The sequence below is a fragment of the Microtus pennsylvanicus genome, chromosome 10 (genome assembly GCF_037038515.1).
Source record: "Microtus pennsylvanicus isolate mMicPen1 chromosome 10, mMicPen1.hap1, whole genome shotgun sequence".
Lineage (NCBI taxonomy): Eukaryota > Metazoa > Chordata > Mammalia > Rodentia > Cricetidae > Microtus > Microtus pennsylvanicus.
Genome location: NC_134588.1, coordinates 84540156 through 84564684, shown reverse-complemented (window position 1 = coordinate 84564684; position 24529 = coordinate 84540156). Strand labels below are relative to the sequence as shown.

General features: G+C 40.1%; 1 protein-coding gene across 1 annotated transcript in view; it reads right to left on the bottom strand.

Moving 5' to 3' along the window:
- The window catches only part of Dnah12 (dynein axonemal heavy chain 12), a 159293-nt gene that overhangs the window by 63208 nt on the left and 71556 nt on the right, over window positions 1-24529 (bottom strand). Inside the window, exons 37-46 of the mRNA XM_075988847.1 lie at window positions 22727-22915; window positions 19165-19316; window positions 17875-18013; window positions 16667-16833; window positions 13528-13783; window positions 11004-11303; window positions 10104-10282; window positions 8642-8834; window positions 6420-6581; window positions 2439-2633 (exon numbers count right to left, since the gene is read on the bottom strand). Coding sequence (XP_075844962.1) covers window positions 2439-2633; window positions 6420-6581; window positions 8642-8834; window positions 10104-10282; window positions 11004-11303; window positions 13528-13783; window positions 16667-16833; window positions 17875-18013; window positions 19165-19316; window positions 22727-22915 — 1932 coding nt within the window. The remainder of the gene's footprint in view (window positions 1-2438; window positions 2634-6419; window positions 6582-8641; window positions 8835-10103; window positions 10283-11003; window positions 11304-13527; window positions 13784-16666; window positions 16834-17874; window positions 18014-19164; window positions 19317-22726; window positions 22916-24529) is intronic.

The following is a 24529-nucleotide window of genomic DNA, read 5'->3' as shown; positions in this document are numbered from 1 at the left end:
ATGTTCCATTTACTCATTTGTCTACTACTGGCATCTGTTCAACCCTTCACAGAATTTCAAAACCCATGGAGGCAAGCACTTCCTTTTTACCACTGCTGGATCTTCAGTGCCTAAAACAATACTTTGCAACAAATATTTCAAATGTTTAATTAAACAGGAATTGCTTCTTTATGTTTTTATTAGAATATTTTCCTGATTTCCTTTTATTTACTTTCAACAAGATGCTTGAAAGTTTTTCCTTTTAGAGCAGTTCACATTTTAAGATATATTTTGTTGTTTGTTTTGTTTGTTGCTGTGGAATATTCCTTCTGTACACTGTGTAAATGAGGGTGAAATTGGTTTAATAAAGAAGCTGACTGGCCAGTAGCTAGACAGGATAAGGTTAAGCAGGAAAACCAGACTAAGGACACTGGGAAGAAGGGTGGAGCCAGAGGAGCTGCCAGTGAGACACGGAGAGGAAACAGGATACAAGATGAAAGAGAGATAATGCCATGTGGCAGAATGTAGATTAGTAGAAATGGGTCAATTTAAATGTAAGAGTTAGCTAGTAACAAGCCTGAGCTATCAGTCAAACATTTATAATTAAGTCTTCACATGGGTTATTTGGGAACTGGTAAACGGGAAAGAAAAGTCTAGGTATGGTTTGTTTATGTTTCTTAGGACAGGGTTTCTCTTTGTGGCCTTGGCTGTTTTGGAACTTACTCTGTATACCAGGCTGGCCTTGAACTCAGAGATTTGCCTGCCTGCCTGCCTGCCTCTGCCCCTCTGTCTCCTGAGTGCTGGGATTAGAGGTATAACCCACCACCCTAGTGTCAGTAGACCTCTTTCGATTAGGAGAAGTCCCGAACCAAAGAAAAATGTTGCCCTTCTTCCAAATAAGGAGGAAATTCTCCTCTCTGACTGCCCTCAGGCTGTCACATTAGTCTTATTGTTGACTCAGAAATGAAGTAAAACAGGAGATCTTTGAAGTGTTGAGCCTCATGGCCTCCATACTAGAACTGTACTATTGACTCTTTAAAACCTGCAGCTTGTGGACTGAAGAAGATCTTGACAACTGTAAGGCTCCATAATCACGGGAACCAAATCCATTTATAATCCCCCACCTGTACACACACACACACACACACTTACTTTTCTTTGTATTAAAATTTAAAATATGGGGGCTATAGGAATTGGGCTCGGTAGCTAAGAACACTAGCTGCTCTCCTGGAGGATCCAGCATACACATGGCACTCACAATAATCTTTAACTCCAATTCCAGAGAACTGATGCCCTCTTTTGGCCTTTTGGGGCATGATTGGTGCACAGGCATACATGCAGGCAAAATACCCATATACATAAAATAAATTGAAATAAAAATAATCAATTAATTAAAAAATATAGTAGTCTAGAGCAAGATGTGCTACTGGTGCAGGGGTGAGGTTCTCTACCACTGTTTGATTAGATTGGAGGCCTGCTCCACAGGAGTAAACACACACACACACACACACACACAAGCCCGCGCTGCGCGCGCGCTCCTCAATCCTCAAATGGCAAAAACCAGCATAGGCCCAAACTAGACTCTCTGGATGTAGCTGACAGTTGGGTGGTTGGGGCAGATTGTGGGGCCACTGGCAGTGGCACCAGGATTTATCCCTACTGCTTATATTGGCTTTTTGGAACCTATTCTCTTTGGATGGATACCTTGTTCAGCCTAGATATAGTAGGGAGGGCCTTGGTCCTTTCTCAGAGCAATGTGCCTTACCCTCTCTGAGGAGTGGATGGGAAGTAGGGTGGGGAGAAAAGTGGAGGGGATGGGAGAGAGGGAGGGAATGGGAACTGGGATTGGTATGTAAAATGAAAAGAGATAGTTTGTTTTCTTTTTTAAAAAAATAAAAATAAAATAATTAAAATTTAAAATGCAAAAAACCATAAAATGATAATAGAAATTTGGATTAATCATATCATATACAATACACAACATATATGTAGTATTATATATTATGTTAAACACACACACACTATCCTATGGTTCCAAATCTAACCTTCGATGCAGCCAGTTAATTTTTTTTTTTTTTTATGGTTTTTCGAGACAGGGTTTCTCTGTGACTTTGGAGCCTGTCCTGGAACTAGCTCTGTAGACCAGGCTGGTCTCGAACTTACAGAGATCCGCCTGCCAGTTAATTTTTATAATTCAAAAATTCATTGTTTTCACTAGTCCACACTTTGTATATCATCATCATGTCTCTCTTCTTTCTAACTATTGCTTTTACGCTTTCTAGTCCAGACTATGAACTGTCCCATAGTCTCATCCGCTCCTGGTGCTAAGTACTATGCCCATCATTACAGAAACTTATTGATAAACACGTGCTGAGTACTAATCAAGCTTAAATATGACTTTGGTAAAAATTTTCAGAATTAGCAGCAACTCTACTCCCTTGAAACAAAACGAAACAAACCTGAAACCAATCAATAGTGCAGCAATTGATGAGGGATGGGAACTGTCTCAGCCGGTTGCGAAAGGCGTCTCCTATGGGGCTGAAGGCCACGACAACGTGAAGGTTGTCTTTGCAGCGGTTCACAAAGAAAGCAAACAGGGCCAACGGACTGAGCTCATCATGCTTATTGCCAGCTTGAGCCACCGGACGGACCCCCTACAGAGCAGAAACCAGAAGACCAGATATTAGGATAGGAGGCTTGTATCACTGTCTTTAAGTTCTTATTTTCATACCATTGGATGTTTAAAAACAACTATCTGTTAAGGATTTACCTGGTAAAGATAATCAGAAAAACTCAATCAAGATTATATGTAGGCCTAAATGCAACATCGTTTTAGAGGAATAATGGAAACTAATATAATGTCCATCAGTAAGAAACTGGCTAAACTCACAAAACATCCTTCTCACTTTCACACTAGCTTTTACATAACCTTTAAACAACAAAGAAAAGCCAGACTCAGAAAGACAAGCATTCAAAGCATGTTTTCTCATATGAGCACGTGTGTGTGTGTGTGTGTGTGTGTGTGATCCACATGATGTGCAGTAGAAATGTGGAGAAAGAAGTCTAAAGAAAGGGTGAGGAGAATGAGAGGATGCTGGGAGGGGAAGGACAGAAAGACAAATACTGAACGTTCTCTCTCAAACATGGAACTTAAATCTAAAGCAGAATGAAGCCTACGTGGAGGGAGGTAAAGGCCACGGGGCGGTGAGCAAAGCACAAAGTCATAAGAAAGCTTTAGTGTGCACGCATACGAAAATAGGGAAAACGAAAGAGGTATTGTGTATGCGCTATGGTAACACTAGCAAAATAAACAAAAACTAAGTTATGTAAGAATACACAAAATATGATTCCCTTGTGTTAACTTTAAAGATATGTAGTCTGGAGGTAAGGTAAGCCCCCTGGTTTAAGAGCAGCATGGCTGTAATGGGGAACTAATCGCTTTCTGATTGGACATGAGGCCTGCTCCACAGAAGGGAATTTATGCCTGGGACTGTCAACTTGGTCATAACTCCATGGCTCAAGAGGACATGTTGTCAAACTACCTTCTAAAAATTCCTGTTTATCAACCAGTGCTGTCCTCATCCTCGGTTAGCGAAGCTTCTTTTTGCAGTGGGCCAGGGTTAATGCAGAAACTCATGCCTGGTTAAAATACTGCTGAGTCCACAGACCCAAATGGGCCATCTCTATCATATTCCCCTACCCACACCCTAAGGCTCAGAGAACATCATAGAGGGAAAGGTGAAAAGAATGTAGAGGGAGGAGAGGGGGAGGTGCTGTGAGACGCTGTCTTCTGGCCATGAGTTGCACTAGCGAACTCATGGAAGCTGTAATTACCTGCACCAAAAAGTCAGTATTCCAGCATGGATGAAGTAGCGGCTCACTAGTCTTCACCCATACCTGAAGTGCTACTGGCAACTGACAGCTGCTGGAGAAGGGAGAGTTAATTCTATTCAGGGGCATGGCCACTGGAGGCTGCCTCTGCCCCAGTGTACGGCCCCACACCCAGGTACATGCTGGTAGTGCTAACTGGATTCACTGAATTATTTAAACAACAACAACAAAAAAAACATGAGGTAGGAAGGAGGGGGTTGTAGGTGAGGGGTCTGAGGAGGGAGAAGGGAATTAATGAATGGACATGATCCAGATACATTGTGTACATGTAAGAAACTGTTAAAGAATAAAGAAAATATTTTTAAAAATATGTAGACTGGATGTACTGGTGCATACCTATATTCCTAGCACTTAATAAGCGGAGGAGACCAGCCAGAACTAAGTAATGAGACCCAGTTTCAAGAAAAAAAGGCAGACATAAGCTGGGTGTGTTGCACATCTGTTGCCACGCCTATTCAGATGGCTCAACCAGGAAGACTACTTGGGCCCAGGTACTTGTGGCCAAGCCCCAGCAACACAGAAAGCTCTCATCCCAAAAACGTATGCAGGGGATAGAGAGATGCCTCAGTGGTCAAGAGCACTCACTGCTCTTCTGGAGGACCAGGGTTCAGTTCCCAGCATCCGTGTCTGGTGGCTCACAATTGCCTGTAAGTTCAGTTTCAGGGGATCTGAGGTAGGTACTGGCACACAATCACATACAAATAAATAAAAGTAAAACATTTTAACCCAAGCAGTGATGGCACACACCTTTAATCCCAGCACTCGGGAGGCAGAGGCAGGCAGATCTCTGTGAGTTCGAGGCCAGCCTAGTCTACAGAGCTAGTTCCAGGACAGCCTCCAAAGACAGAGAAACCCTGTCTCAAAAAAACAAAACAAAACAAAAAACAAAAATAAAACATTTTAAAAGTGTGTATAAAATATACAAATAAAAAATAGTGAAGTAGAGAAGTTTAATAAAAATAATAATAACAGTTAACAGCTAAAGTAAGCAAGTCAGGCAAAGATAAAAAAATCTTACCGCCATGAAACAATATTTATACACTAAATACTTGATAACTGTTTTTGTTGTATATAGTCTTACTATGTTAAAGTCAAAACCTTCCGTTTAATTAGACAAAAGGGGAAAATGTTGTGGAACAATATTTGTACACTGAAAATATATAATGCTTTTATTGTTACTAAAAAGGTTGATTGGCTGACAGCTGGGCAGGAAGAGATTGGTCAAGACAGTCTGACCCAGAGAGAATCCTGGGAAGAAGAAGGGCAGAGTCTGAAATCATGAGCAGACACTGAGGAAGCAGGGGATGAACTTACCATGCTAATAAAGGTACCTCCATGTGGTAGAGCACAAATAAGGAATTTGTAAGAGTTAAGTGGTAACAAGCCTGAGCTATTGACCAAGAATTTGTACTTAATATTAAGTCTCCATGTTGGTCACTTGAAAGCAGCCAGTCAGAGCAGGAAAACTCTGACTATATCTCACTCCCCACAGGTAACTATTCTATGAAGAAATGAGGTCTTCCTATTATTTGAGAACATCATCATTCAGGATTGTGATGACATCACTGGTATTGCTCAGGAAAAAGCAAAAGCATTTTTTTTTCAACCCAGGCCACAAACTAATAAACATACCAAGGGTTACTGAAGGGTTTCTAAGTGTTAAACACTACGTTAAGTGCTTGTTTTGTTTGATTCCCTTATCTCATTATAACCCTATGTAGGGGGACTGCTGTCTGTGCTCCTATTTCATAGAAGGCAAAAGCAGAGAGGGCTTAGACTACCAGGCTAACTCCATTTCAATCCAGGAGGAAACATCCAGATATAAGTAATTAGTTCCATGGATAAAAGTAAATATAGTCAATATAAAAGGAATAAGTCTTAGAAATGGGGATCAAAGTGTCTGGCAGTTGACAGAAGTAGGTGCTATACAATTGTATCTTGTCATTTAGATCACAAAAGCTAACTTTCACATGTATCATTCATATATATATGAATTCTAATATATATATTAGAACTGAAAGAAAACACAGTTTTAGTAAGACTTTTGAAAATTATACCGGACAGCAGAAAGCCATACAACTAATCAAGGGAGATGTTGGTCATGTTTCCTTTCTTCCTGTGTCTTTTGTTTACAACTTTGTTTTGTTTTTGAAATAGTATCTCAAACTATAGATCAAGCTGGCACCAAAATGGTGATCCTTCTGCTTCAGTCTCCTGAGTGCTGGCATTAAAGATCTGTACCACCACACCTAGCTCTGATTCTCTCACCATCTTAAGAGATGATATTAAACTCTCATCAACCATAAGCATGCTAAGTAACATATATTTTATGAAGATAATAATTATAGAATAATTTCTGACTTAAAATAATGCTAGATTTTAACTTTACTAAAATGACATGTTAAACTAATATGCTTTAAATTGTATAAGCTATATTTATCTAATTGCTTGATTGTATAAGTTCTGTGTCTCCTGAAGAGCAGAGCAAAGTGTTTATGATAAGAAAACTCCTGTGCTGGGTGCAGGATTTCCCCCCAACGCGCTCTTACCTCCATTACTTCTTGCTTCTCATCTGCTGCAAAAATGTTAGGAACCTCGCCAGTATTGAGCACACTGTCAATATCTTCTAGGAAAGCTTCCTCTTTAATCTGCGTGTCTGTGATCAGAAAGACTGTCTTCTGGCCCTTCATGCCTACATTTCTTAACAAGGTCTTAAAGGAAAATGTACTAATCAGCGGAATGCAGTGGATTGTGTAGGTTTTGCTTTCCCCTTCCTTTTAGGCTTGAGTTTAAGGGTTTGATTCTGGTGGGGCTGTCAGCCAGCAACTCCATTTCTCCTATACAATACAAACCACTTAGTTTCCTGAAGCTCCCAGACATAACAGTTGGTGAGAGGCATGTGATTAAGAATGGCCTATTACTTTAATGATTGAGTTGGACTTAAAACATGGTTCTTGTACTGAGAAGGATGCTTACCAAGACCAATAATACAAAATACTTGGATCAACTGTGTTGCCTCATGGACTGAACCAGCTGAAAAAGTGAGACAAATGAATACTTCCAGAGAGTATAGAGAAACTTCTAAACTGGGCCCTTAAATTGTATCATGTTAAATTACTATCCACCTCTGAACACTTACATAATATAAACAATGTCCTCTTTTGCTTAAGTTAGCTTGAGCTATTTTTTTCCCATTGTTTTTGGCCAGTCACAAGCAAAATTCCCAACTGAAATGAACTTAGTGGTCTGGTGGACATGATTTGCAGATATCTGTTAAAATTGACCACTTCTTAGGAGATTATAGGTACAGCCAGGATTAAAATTAAGTGATATGACAAAGCTCCTCCAAGAAGCCATAAATTATCAAACAAAAAGTATAGTCTCTGGTGTAGGTTACCGCCTTTGGAGGTATTAGGCATGGGCTTCCCAAGGATCCTCCCTTCAAAACAAACAAACAAACAAACAAAAACCAAAAACAAAGACTACACAGGCAAGGGAGACTTGGTCACTCACGGGACTTGGTGGTGAGCCCTACTACTTACTGAAAGGTGCGGAGCAAGTAGGAAAGGAAAAAAAGAAAGGTCATCCACAGTCCTACCGGGCTGTAAACCCTGGGAACTACAATGCCCAATGGTCAAACAGTGGCATGGACATTACGATGCGGGGAAAACAACAGTTTTGATTGGTCTAAGGCCTGATCCACAGGAGAGAGCTCAAAAGTCTTTGGTTGGGGGTGGTGATTTTCCCTAGAGGAATAGCAAACTAGTGTTATTTTTGATAAATGGAAATAACATTTGTGCTGGATAGTTTTATGTCAACTTGATATAAACTAAAGTCCTCTAAGAGGAGGGAACCTCAATTGAGAAAACGTTTCTACAAGACCAGGCTGTAGGCAATCCTATAGGACATTTTCTTAATTAGTGATCAATGCAGGAGGGCCCAGCCCATTGTGGATGGTGTCATCCCTAGGCTGGTGGTCCTGGGTTCTATAAGCAGCACCCCTCCACAGCCTCTGCATCAGCTCCCACCTCTAGGTTCCTGCCCTATTTGAGTTCCTGTCATCCTTTGATGGTGAACTGTGCTACTGAATTGTAAGCCAAATAAACCTTTCCTCCCCAACTTGCTTTTGGTCGTGGTGTTTTTTCAGAGCAATAGAAACTAACCAAGGCAGCATTAAACTCCTTCTAAGTACTTACCTTTCTGCCCACAGATTAGTCTCTCACCCCTCATTAGAGAGTTTTCTTATTGTAGTGGGTGGTCATTAACACAGACTCACAACTAGCAGAGACACAGAGAACAACTGAGTGCAGTGCTCGGCCTCAAACAGAAAGTCCACGTCACTCCCTTCCCGCTAGGCTCAGGAAACATCCCAGAAGAGGGAGAAGAAGGACTAAGTTCCACAAGCTGGGAATGACTGTTGTGAGATTCGTTTTGGATATGGGAATCACATATTCCTGTGAAATAAGTCTTCCCAAACCAGAATGAAGACAGGGGCAGGGGCAACTGTGAGAACTTGCATTACAAAGTCTTGTTCTGCTATATGATTTCCTTTAGCTTCAGTGTCAACAGTGAAACAGAGACATCTATACCTGCCGTATCCCAGGGCTGTACCGTTGGGATGAGATTACGTAAGTAAAGCACTCATAGCAGTCACCTAACGGATAGAGCAGTATAACTATAGCTATATAGTATTACAGTAATACTGTAGTAATATACAAATATACTACTTTTACTAGTCATTTTCACACTGGATATCTTCATATTTTTTTACCTTCATATCCTCTCTCCACTCATTCATACCATAACTCTTAGAAATTTCTGGTTGGAAAATCTGCATTTTTGCCATTGATGTAGCCAGACGAGTTAACGATTGCCGACCGCTTCCTCCAAGCCCAATTAGCAACGCATTTCCACCAGACTGCTTTAGAATGCGGCATATTCTTGATAAATGTTCTAAAACATACCTAGCAAAACCAAGTTATTTTCCATAGCAATTTACATGTACCTTTACTTACCACTTTATCATACATATTTGATAACATGATGTTGCACAGTATATATATATATATATATATATATATATATATATATATATATATACACACACACACACACACACACAAAATTTACTGAAAAACTAAAGCATGCAGGAACCGGGGTTGGGGAAGTTCTTGCCTCAAGAGCCTAATGACCTAAGTTCAGATCTCCAGAACTCACATAACATCTGGATGTAGTGGCATTTCATTTGTATTTTAACAAATGAAGCTTGCCTGGAGATCAGAAAAGTGAAACAGTCACACTGGCCAGCCTTACAGACCAGGCAGCCATGACACACACCTTTAATCCCAGTAGCTACACTAGCCTGCCATAGAAACCAGGCAGTAGTGGTGCATGCCTTTAATCCCAGAACTAGAGAAGATTATAAAACAGGAGGAGACAGCTCTCAGTCTCATTCTGGGATTCCTGGAGGCAGGACCATCATTTTGGACTGAGGTAGAGGTAAGAGCCAAGGGCTGACTACTTTGCTTTTCTGGTCTCAGGTTGGCCCCCAATATCTGTCTCTGAGTTTTTATTAATCATGTTTCAGCTGGTTCAAGTAAGCATTTGTGATCCCAGCACAGCTATAGGAAATGGAGGCACAGATCTGAGAGTCCTAGATGTCCATTAGGCCGGATAGCCTGGCTTATGTAGTGGCAAAGAGGTCCTGTTTTAACAAGGTGGGAAGGTGAGCACTGGCACCTGGAGGTTGTCTTCTGAACATACTCTGTCTGAAAAAAATCAGGAGTTTCTTTTTATTAATATAGATTAAGGGGAGTGTTGGCTGAAACAGGCAACTTAATAAATTACTTGTACTTTATATTGTAATATATGTGACAGGTATTTACTGTATTTTTAAAATATTTCATGAATATTTATAAATAAAAGTTTCAAACACATACATAAACACAGGTACCTAGTTTCTTGATGGCTTTTTGGACCCCCCAAAAAGGGATACCTTGCTCAGCCTAGATAAAGCGGGGAGGGCCTTGGTCCTGCCTCAAGTGATGAGACAGACTTTGTTGACTTCCCATGGGCGGCCTCACCCTTTCTGAGGGGTGGAGGGGGTGGAGTGGGGGGGGGGAGGTAGAGAGAGTGGGAGGAGGGGAGGGAGAGGGAACTGAAATTGGTATGTAAAATAAAAAACATTGTTTTAAAACATAAAATAATAGAAAAAATAAATAAAATATAGGTACCTAAACACAACAAGATTCATTCTGCTTTTGTGGGTTTGATTATACTCATCTAGGCACTGGTCAACAACATCATTAAACTGCTGAATACTTGGAATTTCAATGTAAATTCGGTCATCTCCTTCAAGATCAGGATTCATATAATCCCCAAACATGAGATTTCTTATGTCTTCTTCAGTTACCTGTAGAGTATAAATCATAAAGTTATAAAAGTTAAATTACAAAATAAATTTAATAAAAAATATAAATAGTTTTATGTATGTCATGGGTTGATTGCTAGCTAATTACTTTAAATATTAAGATAGCAAACAATGTTTGTCTAAAATTAACACATAAAATGACAACTTTATTTGGCAACTAGAAAATTTTGTTGCTTTTTCTATAGACTGGGAATAAAAAGATTTGTTTTTATTTTATGAGATTTTATGAGATTTTTGCTGGTTTGTATCTAATTGTGTTGTGTGTGTGCTATGCCTGAAGAGGCCAGAAGTGGTTGTCAGAGCTCCTGGAGCTGGGAATGTAGGTGTCCGTGCACTGCCATGAAGGTGGTAGGAATCACCCTGGTCCTCTACCAGAGCAGCCAGTGCTCTTAACTGCTGACCCGTCTCTTCAGATGCTTTTTCTATAGACCGGAAAGCCATCTTTTCCGATTCGTTTTGCTAAGAATAGCATATGAGTTGGTACCATGCTATGCACTCTGTACGGTCTCATTAACAGCCATTATAGAATAACCTAAACACCTAAATAACTCCAGATGACCTCTATACAACATACATTCTTACGGACAAACATCAGAATGTGTTCAATAAAAAGCAAGCCCATTTTTGTAAGATAATGTTCACAAAAATTACTCATGAAATCTCATTTTAACCTGACATGCTTTTGATTGCTAAATACACTTACTGGAGCACTCTCTTTTCGCAGGTGAAAAAAGAGAGCATCAAATGGCTCCTTAAAGTGGTCCTTGATAACAGTTTTAATTAACATGAAGAGCCAGTTTCGATCATCATCATTAATGAGGCGATCATAAAACACGCGGAGAACCTCATGCACAAACAGGCGGATCATCGTCTGCTTGCTCTCCACAGCCTCTCTCTCCATGAGCAAGCAGCCCCGGATGACACGTGAGAAATCACGCAGATTGAAGGTATAATGAGATTTTGCAGGAGTGGGCAAAAGATTCTCCATAGATTGCTTATATATCTGTGGAGGAAAGAATGCAACAATTCAAAAGTGAAATACCTATAATTAACAGCCCTAAAATAGTATTAATAATATTTCATTTATCTTATTAGATTACTTCGCTCCGGAAAGCATGTAAACACTGAACCTAGCATGGAGTATATGTTCATTTTGATCTCTAGCACTCAACCAGGTACTATGAAGCTGAGTGAACTGAATAGTACCTCAACTTGGGTTCCATTTAATCTGACTTTAGTTCCCATTCACTGCCATTGTTCCACTTACAGGCAATCTAGAAGATATTAAGCAGTTTAAAATCGCAATTGAAATTAAAATCAGGTAACTCATTCTAAAGCACCCCAAATAAAGAAGAAATAATGTCTTTGAGATTAGCAATGACTTTAAATCTATCAATTCTCTCCCTTCCGTCCTATTAGATTCTTATTCTTCTTTTATCTTAATTGACAAAATATAGAAAAAAGTATATTTTTCCTGAATGATGTATTCATCATAGAAAAGTTAATTCTCTTTAAAAAGGTTAATTAATCGTTTAATATATCCTGACAAAAAAGAACGACAAGACTATTTTTTATTTGCTATGCTTGTAGTTTATCCCCCTGCCTACCCATGGTAATCTCTAATGCTTCAATGAGAGAAAAAAAAATCTCTTCTACATGGCCAAGGCCCACTCATACCGAGTTATATTTTAAATATTATATTATCCAAATAAAGCACTTTCCTATGTCAGAATAAATCTTCCACTTAGTCATGGTTTGAATCTGAAATGCTCCCACCAATGGCTCTCCTGTTGGAGGCCTGAATGGTGAAGATGGGCTTTGGGAAGAGATTATATCCTGCACTCTGACCTAGACGGGTTCATAGTGCAGTGCGTTATCAGGAGACGGAAGAAACTACAAGGTGTGGCCTAGTGGGAGGAAGTAAGTCACTGTAGGCATGCCCTTCAAAGATATACCTTGTACCCAGACCTCTGTTTATCAAGCGTCCAGACAGTTTAGTTTGGTGAGATTATTACTAAATTACCTTCGAGTGCATTATTTTCCCTGTTAACACTTGATATGAGGTTGGTTCTGGCTTATGAGTAAGGGTAGATAACACCCTGAATCAGGAGGTGTTCTTTGACCACATGGGCATAAGTATTTTATCCCCATCCTTGCATGCTCTAAGTTTTCACCGAAATGTATGTGGTCTGAATAAAAGCAATGTGTATATAATAAGATGCTTACATTTATTTTCTTAAAAAATTACACCCATAAGACCAGGTCAGTCCCTAGCCTAATTGCCATCAAAGGGGCTTCCTCCAGCAGCTGATGGGAGCAGATGTAGAGATTCACAGTCAAACTGTAGGCAGAGCTCAGGGAATCCCACAGAACAGGGGAGAAAAGATTGTAGGGGACAGAGAGGTTGAGAACACCAGTAGAACACATCACACAGAATCAACTAAGCAGGGCTCACAGGGCCTCACAGAGCCTGCGTGGGTCTACACTAGGTCTTCTGTATATATGATATGGTCGTTAGCTTGCGGGACTCCTAACAGCGTGAGTGTGGGGGGTGTCTGTGACTCTTTTACTTGCTCTTGGGACCCTTTTCCTCCTACTGGGTTGCTTTATCCAGCTTGATATGAGGGTTTGTGCCTAGTCTTATTGCATCTTGTTATGCAGTGTTCAGTTGCTATCCTGGGAGGCCTGCTTTTTTCTGAAGGAAAATGGAGGAGCGGTGGATCTCAGGCAGAGCAGAGGTGGGAGGCTGGGAGGAGTGGAGGAAGGGAAGACTGCAATTGGGATGTATTGTATGAGAGAAGAATAAATAAAAAGAAAAAAGCATGAAGAATAAGAAGGAAGACAGAAAAGAGAAAATTTAACAAATACCACAGTGGGAACCTAACCATCAAGAAAATGATTATGATGTGGTAGGTACTGGTTATGAGAAAATTTCTTACAACCTTAGGAAACATGTATCATATCTCATTTTAGTGATTAAACATTAGGCCTCCAAAAGGTCAAACTGCTTGTCTTAGAACATCCACTTAGGGATAGCAGCCAAATCTCACCCCCAGTTAGGTTCTCCATTTTCAAAATTTTCTATGATCTTCCTGCTCTTAAACCATCTGGAACAGGATCTCTGACAAAGGAAACCACAGATGGCCCAGGGAATGACATTTTTTAAAGAAGACCAAGTAAAGGAAGTATCTGCCACTAACACGTCTTACATTGCACTACGTGCTCACCTCCATAGTCCCACTGACTATCTGGTTTCCAACTATAAAGTAATCTGGAGGAAATTCACGAGACCTAAGGTAGAATGCCATGATTGATGAGAAAATCCGGACCATAGTTTCATCACTGAAAGAATTGATGGTGCAGATATTGAAATGTCGAATAAAACGGGGAGTGACTGCATTCCTTCCACCACCTGGAGGACCCATGGCTGCTATCAGTTCTATGTCAACCAGTGTGATTTTACTGGTGTCCTTGAGGTCATACCTAGAAAGCACACACAAAGACAAAGAAAGAAAAGATAAAATGAAGCACGGATAACCTTAGAAATTTAATCTTAGCTTTAGATTTTGTAAAGGGAATAACTATAAGTTAGGGGTGATTGTTCCACTTTGCCTAGGACGAGTTTGGTTTGTGCTTGCTATCATCAACACCGTCCTTCTATTCTTAGCAGTGTCTCAGTTTGAACAATAAAGTATGCATCACTCTGGTATGGTAAAGTCCTGATCTTCCTGACATCTAGGGTCTTTAGAGTGCACAAAACCCAAGTCTAAATTAATCAAAGATCTCAACATAAAAATAGACACACTGAACCTGATAATAGAGAAAGTAGGGAATAGCCTTGAATTCATTGGCACTGAAGACCACTTTCTGAACAGAACACCAATTCCACAGGCACTAAGATTGACATTATGGGACTTCATGAACTGAAAACCTTTTGTAGAGCAAAGGACACAGTCACTAGGACAGTTTACAGAATGGAATAAGATTTTCACCAACTCCACATCTGACAAAGGGCTAATATCCAAAACATATAAAGAACTCAAGTAGTTAGACATCAACAAGCTAAATAATTCAATCAAAAATGGGGGTTACAGATCTAAACAGAGATTTGTCAATAGCAAAATCTCAAATAGCTGAGAAACACTTAAAGGTTCAACGTCCTTAATCATCAGTGAAATGCAAATAAAAACTACTTTGAGATTCCATCTTATACTCATCAGAATGGCTAAGATAAATACCACAAGTGACAGCACATGCTGGTGAGGGTGTGGAGCAAGTGGAACACTCCTCCATTGCCGGTGGGAGTGCAAACTTGTACAGCCACCATGGAAATCAATATGGTACTTCCTCTGAAAATTGGGACTCATTCTATCTCAAGACCCAGCTATACCACTACTGGGCATATTCCCAAAGGATTCCCACTTGCTCAACTATGTGCATAGAGGCTTTACTCATAATATCCAGAAATTGGAAACAACCTAGACGTTCCTCAATCAAAGAATGGATAAAAATATGTGGTACTAAAATTAGTGGAAAAAAAGAGAATATATGAATTTGAAGAAAAGCAGGAAAGGGTATGTGGGAAGGCTTGAAGGAGAGGGAAAGGAGAGCTGTTGAAGCTAAACTGTAATCTCAAATATAAAAAAGTATGAGAAACTCTTCAAAAATGGAGTATTACTCAGCTTAAAAAATGACATCATGAAATATGCAGGTAAATGGATGGAATTAGAAAAAAAAACATCCTGAGTGAGGTAACCCAGAACCAGAAAGAAGAACAAGATATGTACTAACTTATAAGCGGATATTAGCTGTTAAGTGAAGGATAGTCCCACTACAATCCACAGACCCAGAGGGTGATGTGGGATGAACTTCTGTATATGTGTTGCTTTTATTGGCTAGTGAATAAAGCTGAATAAAGCTGTCTTGACCAACCACTTAGCAGAGTAAAACCAGGTGGGAAATTCGAACAGAGATATATATAGAGAGTAGGCAGAGTCAAGGAGATGCCTTGTAGCTGCCAAAGGAGACAGACACTGGAACCTTACCTGGTAAGCCACAGCCTCATGGCAATACACAGATTAATAGAAATTGGTTAATTTAAGATATAAGAGCTAGGTAAGAATACATCTAAGTCCTTGGCCAAGCAGTGTTGCAATTAATATAGTTTCTGTGTGATTATTTGGGTCTGGGCAGCTGGGACACGAACAAGCAATCTCTTTCTACAAGAGGGCTAAGTAACAAAGAGTTCTAAGGGGCACTACATGAATCTCTCTAGGAAGAGGAAATGAAAGGATTATGTGGGTTGACTGAGGGCGGTATGGGAACAGAAGGGATCAGGTAGAGAAGGGAAAGATGGAGAAAGAGATGACTGGGATTGTGGGGGAGCACTTAGGAGCTAATGTGGAAACCTAGTGCAGTGGAAACCCCTTAGAACCTGTGAGGATGACCCTCGTAGGGCTCCTAGGAATGAAGGATATAGAGGCTAAACCAGCCATCATATTCAGTAACCAAGCAAGACTTCCAGTGGTGGGGCTAGAACACTGGCAGCCACCAAACCTTTGACCCATAACCTGTCTTGCCTGAAGTCCTAGGGCAATTGTGGCTCAGAATTTGGAGTGGGACTAGTTTTACTTGAGGCTCTGGCCACAAGAGGGAGCCCATGCCAGACACTGTCTGGATCAGGAACTGGAAGCTGGACGGCCCAGGATCCTAGGACAGATCCAAACAAAACTAGTAAAAGAAAAAAAGTCAATGAAATGATTCCTAATGATATCCTGCTATGCTCAAAGATCAGTGCCCATCCCAGTCACCATCAGCGAAGCTTTCTCTGGCAGAGAAGCAGAGATCCACAGCCAGACATTAGGCAGAGTTCTGGGAACCTGAAGAGTGGGAGGCAGGACTGTAGGAGCCAGAGGGGTCAAGCACACCAGGAGAACACGGCCCACAGAATCAGCTAAGCAGGACTCACAGGAGGTCACAGAGACTGAAGTGGCAATCATGGAACCGGCATGGGTCTGCACCAGATCCTCTGCAGATATTGTTAGCTGTGGGACTCCTAATAGTGAGAGTGGGGGTGTCTGTGACTCTTTTGCTTGCTCTTGAGACCCTTTCCCTCCTACTGGGTTACCTCATCCAGCCTTGATTATAGGTTTGTGCCTAGTTTTATCGCATCTTGTTCTGCCATGTTTGGTTGTTATCTCTGGGAGGCCTGCTCTCTTCCAAAGGAGAGCCTAGGAAAAGTAGATCTGGAGGAGAGGGGAGGGAAGGGGAGGGACTGAGAGGGTGGAGGAGAGGAGGCTGTGGTAGGGATGTACTATATGAGAGGAGAATAAATAAAATGAAAAAGACTTTAAATAAATTATTTACCAATGTCCACAATCAAAAAACTGTCGTAATAACTCAATAGGAGGTTGGGCTCCATATTTCTCCAGTGAAGGCATATTCATATCATCTATAAACACTACACACTTCTTTCCCATAGGTGGTCCGAATACTCCCTTGCGCCTTTTGTCCAATCTAGCCATGATGATGTTCTAAAAATTTAAAAAGAAAAAGTATATTTATCTATGACAGTATTACAAACTTAATATTATCATCGTTGATTAAGTCAGTATGGAGATCTATGTGGCCAGTATCCATTGTATACTAGTAACAGCTACTGTTTTTTAATTAGTCAGTAGCTTAACATAAAAGTTAACATTAGAAAAAATTACTAACAATCTTTGAGAGGAAATAATGCCATGTGTTTAATTACTCTAAGTTACTCTTACTTAAAATGATACTAAACTTTAAACTCAACATCATTTCAAATAACATGTGTTGAAATGCTCCCCTGTACTTAGAGTTATCATAGGTATTTACACGGTAAGCTTGCATTCCATATACACATCTATAATTCTATAATCCTTTTTTCACACTGGATACCCTTTACCTAAGGTTTAAAAGCATTATTTTTTCAACCTTTGTTGTGTTTTATAGCCAACGCAAATGTATATGCTTTTTAAATATTTCTAATAAGTTTTAAACATGCTTGTCTGTTGTAAAACTGAATACCAAAATTATTCTATTCAAAAATTTTGCAGTATGCCAACTTAGCAAGACTTTTAAATTAAGAACAGAAATAGGGTTGGGGAGAGTAAGAAGGCACAAATTTAGGAAGAGATGCTAAGTGTGACAATTACAAGGAGCTTCATGAAAAAGCTTCAGCTTGTTATATTTAGGGGCAAAAGAAGATCATGCAATAGATCATAGTGGACCAGCAGGTGAGCAGCAAATGCCCCTAAAAGCCACACAGAAGAGTACAGAAAAAAACAACTGGATATCCGCCCACCATTCTTCTATGCACACATGTGAACGTCTCTTAGACTTTCTTCTCCAGTTAAATCAATCATTGCTTCTCAAGTCAAAATTAATGATAAATCTTAAAGGGCTAATGTACAAGTTAACACTTGTGTGGATCTTTCGATCCACGGATTTACAAAGTTGCATATTTAACATATAGCTTTAAATATTTTAATATTATCAAATAAGATAAAGTATAATGGTTACAAACCCAAATCTGGTTTTATACAAACCTGAACCTGATTGGCACTGGTCCGTGCAGAGAAATTCACATAGAAAGGAAAGTACTTGTCTTTTTCCAAGTGATTCATTAGCTTATCCTTGACATACACTGACTTTCCTGTACCAGTCGGACCCACAAAAAGCAGTGGCCTTTATAAAAACAATGAATAACATAACTCAAAATGGAAGGAAGTATAAAAGTATTTTTCAAAAAACTCAAGTAAGTATTTTAAAAACTTTAAATAGCTGGGTGTTGGTGGTGCACGCTGTTAATCCTGGGGCGCGGGAGCAAAGGCATGCCGATCTCTGTGAGTTCGAGGCCAGCCTGGTATACGAGAGCTACTTCCAGGACAGGCTCCAAAGCTACAGAGAAACCCTGTCTCAAAAAACCAAAAGAAACAAAACAAAACAAACAAACAAACAAGAAAGCCAAAAACAAAGAAAACAAAATCTTTAAATAGTAGTCAAGTCATTTCTACTAAAACGCCACGCGTGTATAATTGTTCGTGAGGACTAGTAAAGGCAGAGCCAGCACACCTGTCAGCCTGATGCCCTGAGTTTGGATCCCTGGAGTGCATGTAACAATGTCCTGGTAGCTGGTGTACGCAATCCCAGCATTACTAATGTGGGACGAGAAGCAGGGATAAGGGTATTCTCCAAAAGGACAGACTGAACCTGTACATAAAATGCATAGATTAGAGAGGTGGTGGTTTGTGTGAGTGCATATGTATGTATAGGCATGCTCAGGCACCAGAGGTATGGAGTTCAGAGGCGACCATGGTGGTATTCCTAGGTACTCGCCACCTTTTGTTTGAGGCAGGGTTCCTCACTGGTCTGGAACTTTGCCAAGAAGGATAGGCTAGCTGGCTCAGGCGCTTCCAGGGTTCTGCCTGTCTGTCTCCCATCTTGCCAGGGCTGTGGATTACAAGCGTGCACCACCACGCTTGTTGCTTTCTATGTGGAGTCTGGTTCTGCACCTTATGAATAAATACTGTACTGACTGAATCATCCCCCCATCCCAGAATATATAGCTTTTCAATAGTAACACTGCGGGTGATTTTTGGTGACGTAAGAGGTAATGAACTATGGGTCTGTGAAAACTTCAGAGTGAGCAATACGAGAGCCAAATTCTAGGTTTTCCAATAGTAGTAAATATCATTTAGAACATGCTAATTAATTCCCAGCCATGGTCTCAGTCACCTGAAACTCAATGACTTCAAAGTTCACTTTTTAAAATGCTACCATTTTATTAGAATGGTACTGTTTTATTTAGAATTCATGTTTATAGTAGAGTTTCTTACTTTGCATAGGTAATACTCAAATCCATTAGGAAAGTATATCTAATTGTGTCCATTGTAGGGATGATGAGATCTTGAATCTTGGTTCGTTTGTCTTCTAAATTAATACTTTTAATTAATTCATTCCAGTGGAGCCAGCGACCTCTGTTTTTTAGCTGCAGGAAAATATGTTTTAAAATATTACAACTATGCACTTGCTACATCTGAGAGCATGTGTTCAATACTTACACCATTTGCTTGTAAAGATGTGAGCCTTTAGATAAAATATAACACCTGTAACGCAGTGACATTTTAGCATTGACATACAAGGAAAAGTTTACTCAGTCAAAAGATGGGTAACAGACACAAACGTGCAGTTTACAGAAGAACAAATAAAAACGGGCCGCAGACAGCCGCTGTGGTAAGGGTTTGTGACCCGAGACACCATCAAAAGGCCATTGACATCACAGCCAGAGCCTCTGGGCCTGGATGACAGGGGACTTTACTGTCTTTTTGAAAAGTAAGTTTTATTAAAAATTCTAAATCAGGGAGAGATGGCTCTTTCTGCTGCTCTTCCAGAGGACCCAGATTCAATGTCCAGAACCCACATGTCAGCTAAGAACTGTCTGTAACTCCAGTTCCAGGGGATCTGGCGCCTTTTTCTGACCTCTGTAGGCACCAGGCATGCACATACATACATGCAGGCAAAACACCCATACACAAAAATTTTTTTAAATATTCTAAAGGAAGCTTCCCAAAATTAAAAACTTTAGCCTTTTCCTCCTCTAAAATGAAATATTATAATTATTCATATAAAATATAAGTAATATCTTCAGTCATAAAGCAGATTAATAAATAAACATCCATGAAACTACCACCCACTTAATACAACTAATTTTTAATGATAATCCAAAGAAAGTAAATATCACTTTATCATAAACTCAACGTATCTAGAATTTATGACCTTTAGTTTTTGAGACAGCCATAGCTGTGGCTATCCTGGGGCTTACTATGTAAACCAGGCTGGCCTTGAACTCTATCTCCTGAGTGCTGGGACTAAAGGCACACACCACCATGCCCAGCTGAATTTATGCCCTCTTAATATCTAATCTTCCCTAACTGCCTGTAATATGTCCTTTTGCATATGCTGAGTATTTGTTTCAAACTATTCTAGTGTAACTTAAGTTACAAGTTGCTAAATTTTGGTTTTCATGTGTTGAAGTAAATGAGCTATAATCTAACTAAAAATAAAACATCATTTGAGGCATCTGTATTCCTTTGCCATTTTGCCTTTTTGACCTAGGCTGATATTTAGACAAGATAATCAGCAGAGCTGTACAATTAAAGTCTTCTAATTCCTGCTGAGTGGTTAATTCCAGCACTCTGGAAACACAGTTCTCTGAGTTCAAGGCCAGCCTGGTCCAGGACAGCCAGGGCTGCAAGGAGAAACCTGGGAACAACCTAGATGCCCTTCAATGGAAGAATGGATGAAGAAAGTATGGAATTTATACATATTAGAGTACTACTCAGCAGTAAAAAACAAGGACTTCTTGAAATTTGCATACAAATGGATGGAAATAGAAAACACTATCCTGAGTGAGGTAAGCCAGACCCAAAAAGAGGAACATGGGATGTACTCACTCATATTTGGTTTCTAGCCATAAATAAAGGACATTGAGCTTATAATTCATGTTTCTAGAGAAGCTAAATAAGGTGAATCCAAAGACAAACACATAGGCATCCTGAATATTAACCTTCATCAGGCGATGAAAGGAGACAAAGACAGAGACCCACATTGGAGCACCGGACAGAAATCTCAAGGTCCAAATCAGGAGCAGAAGGAGAGGGAGCACGAGCAAGGAACTCAGGACCGCGAGGGGTGCACCCACACACTGAGACAATGGGGATGTTCTATTGGGAACTCACCAAGGCCAGCTGGCCTGGGTCTGAAAAAGCATGGGATAAATCCGGACTCGCTGAACATAGCAGACAATGAGGAATACTGAGAACTCAAGAACAATGGCAGTGGGTTTTTGATCCTACTGCACGTACTGGCTTTGTGGGAGCCTAGGCAGTTTGGATGCTCACCTTACTAGACCTGGATGGAGGTGGGCGGTCCTTGGGCTTCCCACAGGTCAGGGAACCCTGATTGCTCCTTGGGCTGATGAGGGAGGGGGACTTGATTGGGGGAGGGGGAGGGAAATGGAAGGCGGTGGTGGGGAGGAGGCAGAAATCCTTAATAAATAAATAAATTAAAAAAAAAAGAAAAAACAGAAACAAAACAAAAGACAAAACCAAAGTCTTGAAATTCTTTTGAGCCACTGGCGGCTGCGGCCGCTGTCCTGATTTCCAGTCAGAACCAGCTCGACCATTACTTTCTTCTGATTATTCTTCCCTTTCCCTGTCGACCCCAAGTCTTCTACTATCTAATTATAACAGTTAATTCCAGCAAAGTAGCCAGAGTGGAGGAGCTGCTCCAGTTCTAGAGCTGCGGCTAACAATTTCTGCTGCATTCTATTAGGCAAACAGGTGCCGCAGCGCGCATATGGAGGTCAGAGGACAACTTCTGGGAGCCCTGCTCTCCTCCAATGCGCGGCAGACAGGGTATAACTCAGTTTGGGTGCCAAGTGCTTTTTGCTCATTGTCATCTCACTGGCTCAATAATTCATTTAAAAAAAACTTGTAGAGTCATATTAAAGTTACACACACATGTATTTTAGAGTTAAAAGTTTTATTTGATTAAGAAAAAGATGCCAGATATGGTGGTGCACACCTTTAGTCCCAGCACTCAGGAGAGTGAGGCACACAGATCCCTGAGTTCGAGGCCAGCCTGGTCTATAAAGCGAGTTCCAGGACAGTCAGGGTTACACAGAGAAACCCTTTCTCAAAAACAAACAAAAAATTAAACAAAAGAATAGTTCTTAACTCCCATTTTCTCTTTCCCAAAGGCAACTACTTTTACCTATTTATTTATTTATTTTATTTTTAATAATAATTTATTTAACTTTATTTTATGTGCAGTGGTGTAACTGTCAGATTCTCTGGAACTGGAGTTACAGACAGTTGTGAGCTGTCATGTGGGTGCTGGGATCTAAAGTTGGGTCCTTCAGAGTAACAGTCAATGCTCTCAACTGCTGAGCCATTCCCCTACTTTAACCTGCTTAAACTGGATATTCTGATAATTACTTTCAGTTTTTAGAAAGCATGCTTTATGCTATTGTCTCTTGATTATTTACTTTAGAGATTATTTCACTGACTTTCCTCTATGACTAATAAAGATAAAACTGGTTTTGATCATATTCTTAAAACTCTAAGTATGATTTGGGTGAAGGAGTGAGTTTTCCACTGCTAGTTGGGTGAGTCCGTTCTCTTTCTAGTAAATTAGGTAAAATTATAACAAGGCTCTAATTAGATCTCATAACCATAAAATGAAATTTGCACAAATAAGATGACTGATTAAATATTTTCTGCTTTAAAGAAAGCATTCGAGTCCTTTACAGAGTGGAAAAGTAAATCAAGTTGCAGGCGACGTCATAACTGACATAGGTGCGGACAGGTTTTTGTGTTTATGCACTTTAGGTCATACCTCATACATGTAGTCATAGACCAGGCCTTTTTCATCAAATGGGCATTCCCATTTACCCACAGAGCTTGGCAATGGGTCTTCTTCGTTCTTCCCTGATACAATGGATCGTATGAAATTATCAAAAGCAAGGCGGCCATTTGTATCACAACTTGCTCCAATTGACCAAATCAAGGAGAATATAAAACAAGCCTGTTGGCGAAAAAGTTACCTATAGTGGTTATCTTTAAAGAAAATTTAGAAGAAATAACTAAAATTTAATATATTAAGACCTGCTTACATTACTGGAAAGGTCATGCAGATAAATGAAGTAGAGCTTGGTACAGCTAAATTACATATAGAATCATTCCTTTGGCAATAGTGATAAAAACTTAAATACCTACATCAAATGGCCTACGGACCTGTATTTAATTCGTCCTTAAATACATTCCTAGCAGTGAAATGACATATGTATAAAAACATTGGTTACATCACTATTTCTTCCTAGAAGTCTGGGTTATTTAGAGTACGTCACACATGCTGATGGATACACAGCTTTTAAAAATGATGGAACTCTGTACCAAGACATACTGCAAGTGAGATGCAAATTAGTAAATATCATTTGTAATATAATTAGTAATTAGTGACACATAAAATACGTACACAGGAAACAGTGTGTGTGTGTGTGTGTGTGTGTGTGTGTGTGTGTGTGTGTGATGTCTTTATAAGGCTATGTGGGGCACTAGAAATCATTGCCTTGAGGGTGCCTGGGAGATTGGTATGAATGGAAAATATGCTTTTGACTTTTGAATTTTATTCTATGTGCATGTCTTATCTGACTAAACAAAAACATTGCCCCCAAATTTTTAATCAGGAATGAATCTACGTAAGTCGTATGAAGTGATCTGAACCATCTGACAAAGTTGCAAGCTTGGGTTTATCGAGAGAACAAAAATTTTCTGAAAATATACAAAATTATATACAGATGGACAATTCCTGGGATCATTTTATGAAGCTAATGATAATAACTGTGGAAGAGATCATCTTAAAAAGTCAACCCGAAATGTAAGGAGAAACGGATAAACAAACTTCACGTAACATGTTTGTGCAGGGCGGGAAGGTGCGAAGGAAGGAGTGAGGAGGGGTTCCCGGTCATCACGAAAGCCTCGAATGTGAGATGTCTGAGAGACTTTCCAAGGTGAAAAGATTGTGTTGCACTTTGTTTATTTATTTGTATGTGTGTGTGTACACGTGCACGCACACACACACAAGCACACATGTGGCGGTCGGAGAACAGCTATTGAGGGTTGACTCTCTCCTTTCCACTCATGTTAGTCACAGAGATTAAACTCGTCAGGCTTGGCAGCAAATGCCTTTACTTACTGAGCTATCTCCTGGCCTGCGAGGTAGATTTTTTTTTTTTTTGTAGCAACAAGGTAGAGGAGAAACAATGAGAGGGAAATGCTGCTACTGTCACACCATGGAAGAGAAAGGGAGGGTAGAGCGCAGGAAAAACAAGGTGGCAGATTCGAGAAAGGCATACACAGGGAACAAAGATTTTTAAAATCTTTCTTCTTTTGTTTCCCGTTGCTCACAATTGCCATATTGTCTGATCTTCGAACTCTAGACACTAGCTAACAAGGGCTACTACTAATGTCTCCCTAAGTCCTCCATGGACTGTGCCTGCATCCTCCCATCTGGCTGCATCCCTTCTCCCAGTCTGTCATAGTTTCTATGCTGCCTAGATGCCCGCTTAGCACTGAGACAAAACATCAGTGAATCCGAAGCACATGGGCTTAATACCACACCACCCCGTCAAGGACTATC